At 41.9% G+C, this 1,136-nt stretch overlaps 1 protein-coding gene across 1 annotated transcript in view; it reads left to right on the top strand.

Moving 5' to 3' along the window:
• The window catches only part of LOC107576738 (endoplasmic reticulum metallopeptidase 1-like), a 2,943-nt gene extending 1,890 nt beyond the window's left edge, over positions 1-1,053 (top strand). Inside the window, exons 3-4 of the mRNA XM_016262873.1 lie at positions 21-167; positions 415-1,053. Coding sequence (XP_016118359.1) covers positions 21-167; positions 415-435 — 168 coding nt within the window. The 3' untranslated portion in view covers positions 436-1,053. The remainder of the gene's footprint in view (positions 1-20; positions 168-414) is intronic.
• Positions 1,054-1,136: the final 83 nt, after the last annotated feature.

Raw genomic sequence — 1,136 nt, 5'->3', positions numbered from 1 at the left:
TGTGTGTGTGTGTGTTTGAGGTCCGGAGAACCCGTGGCTGGTCCAGGCTTACGCCCGAGCCGCAGTACACCCGTTTGCCACAGTGGTTGGTCAGGAGATTTTCCAGAGCAGACTCATTCCTTCAGACACAGACTTCCGCATCTTCAGGGACTTTGGGAATATTCCTGGTATGAGATACACACTGTATAAAAATTAGGGTAAAAAACATGGCAGCTGTGGTTGCCAGAACTTTACCATACAACAATACAGAATTAACAAGTTTTACAGATTAAAAGCATATTTACAGTAAAAACATATTTCATTAAGTGATGTATTGCTGATATTGCTAATGAGTAACCCAGGAGTGCTGACTGAGACTGTCAGATCATGTTTAAGACTTTCTTAAGTGCAAATCTTCTTCGTCTCATTCTGCAGGAATTGATCTTGCGTTCATAGAGAATGGTTTCATCTATCACACTAAATATGACACTCCGGGGCGAATCCACACCGACTCCATCCAAAGAGCAGGTGAGACGTATGATTCCTGATCAGCCTCATATGAAGACATTAGGAAATAAAACATCTGCTTCAGAGAGAATGAAGTTCTCAGCTGCTGCTCTGTTCAAGATGCTCGAGATACTGAACGAGAGAAAATCAGACCTGAGACGAGCTGCACTCTCATTATACATACAGCGAGAGTGTGTTTGTGTGAGTGTGTGTGTGTGTTATTGCTCAGATAAGACGTCTCACACTCAGAGCTTTTACCTGATCAGCAGTCAGACGAACCAAATCCAAGATGGACGCTGTTTTAAGAGGATCTTTATGCATAGAAATACGTCTTAGGGCTAGATTTACTTTTACTAAGCAGGGCAAATGAGCGTGAGAGCGCTATAATGCCATAAAAGAGCAGATGTGAGTGTAAATGTCTGCAGGTGATTTACTGACAATGAGCACATTAAAGAACACAGACACAGATCATCTCCATAATGACCAGCGTATTCTACCAAGGGCAGGGCAAATTAACATCTGCTTTAAGACATGCGTTAAATAATGGCACAAATACCAGTTAACTGACAAGTGCAAACCTTAGTAAATCATGTTGCGTGATTCATTTAAATACTTTCCTGCCATAAATTTAGTGTAAGGTCCGCGCACCT

Source organism: Sinocyclocheilus grahami, unplaced genomic scaffold, assembly GCF_001515645.1.
Source record: "Sinocyclocheilus grahami isolate Dianchi unplaced genomic scaffold, SAMN03320097.WGS_v1.1 scaffold4259.1, whole genome shotgun sequence".
NCBI lineage: Eukaryota > Metazoa > Chordata > Actinopteri > Cypriniformes > Cyprinidae > Sinocyclocheilus > Sinocyclocheilus grahami.
This window is presented reverse-complemented; position numbering and strand designations above follow the sequence as displayed.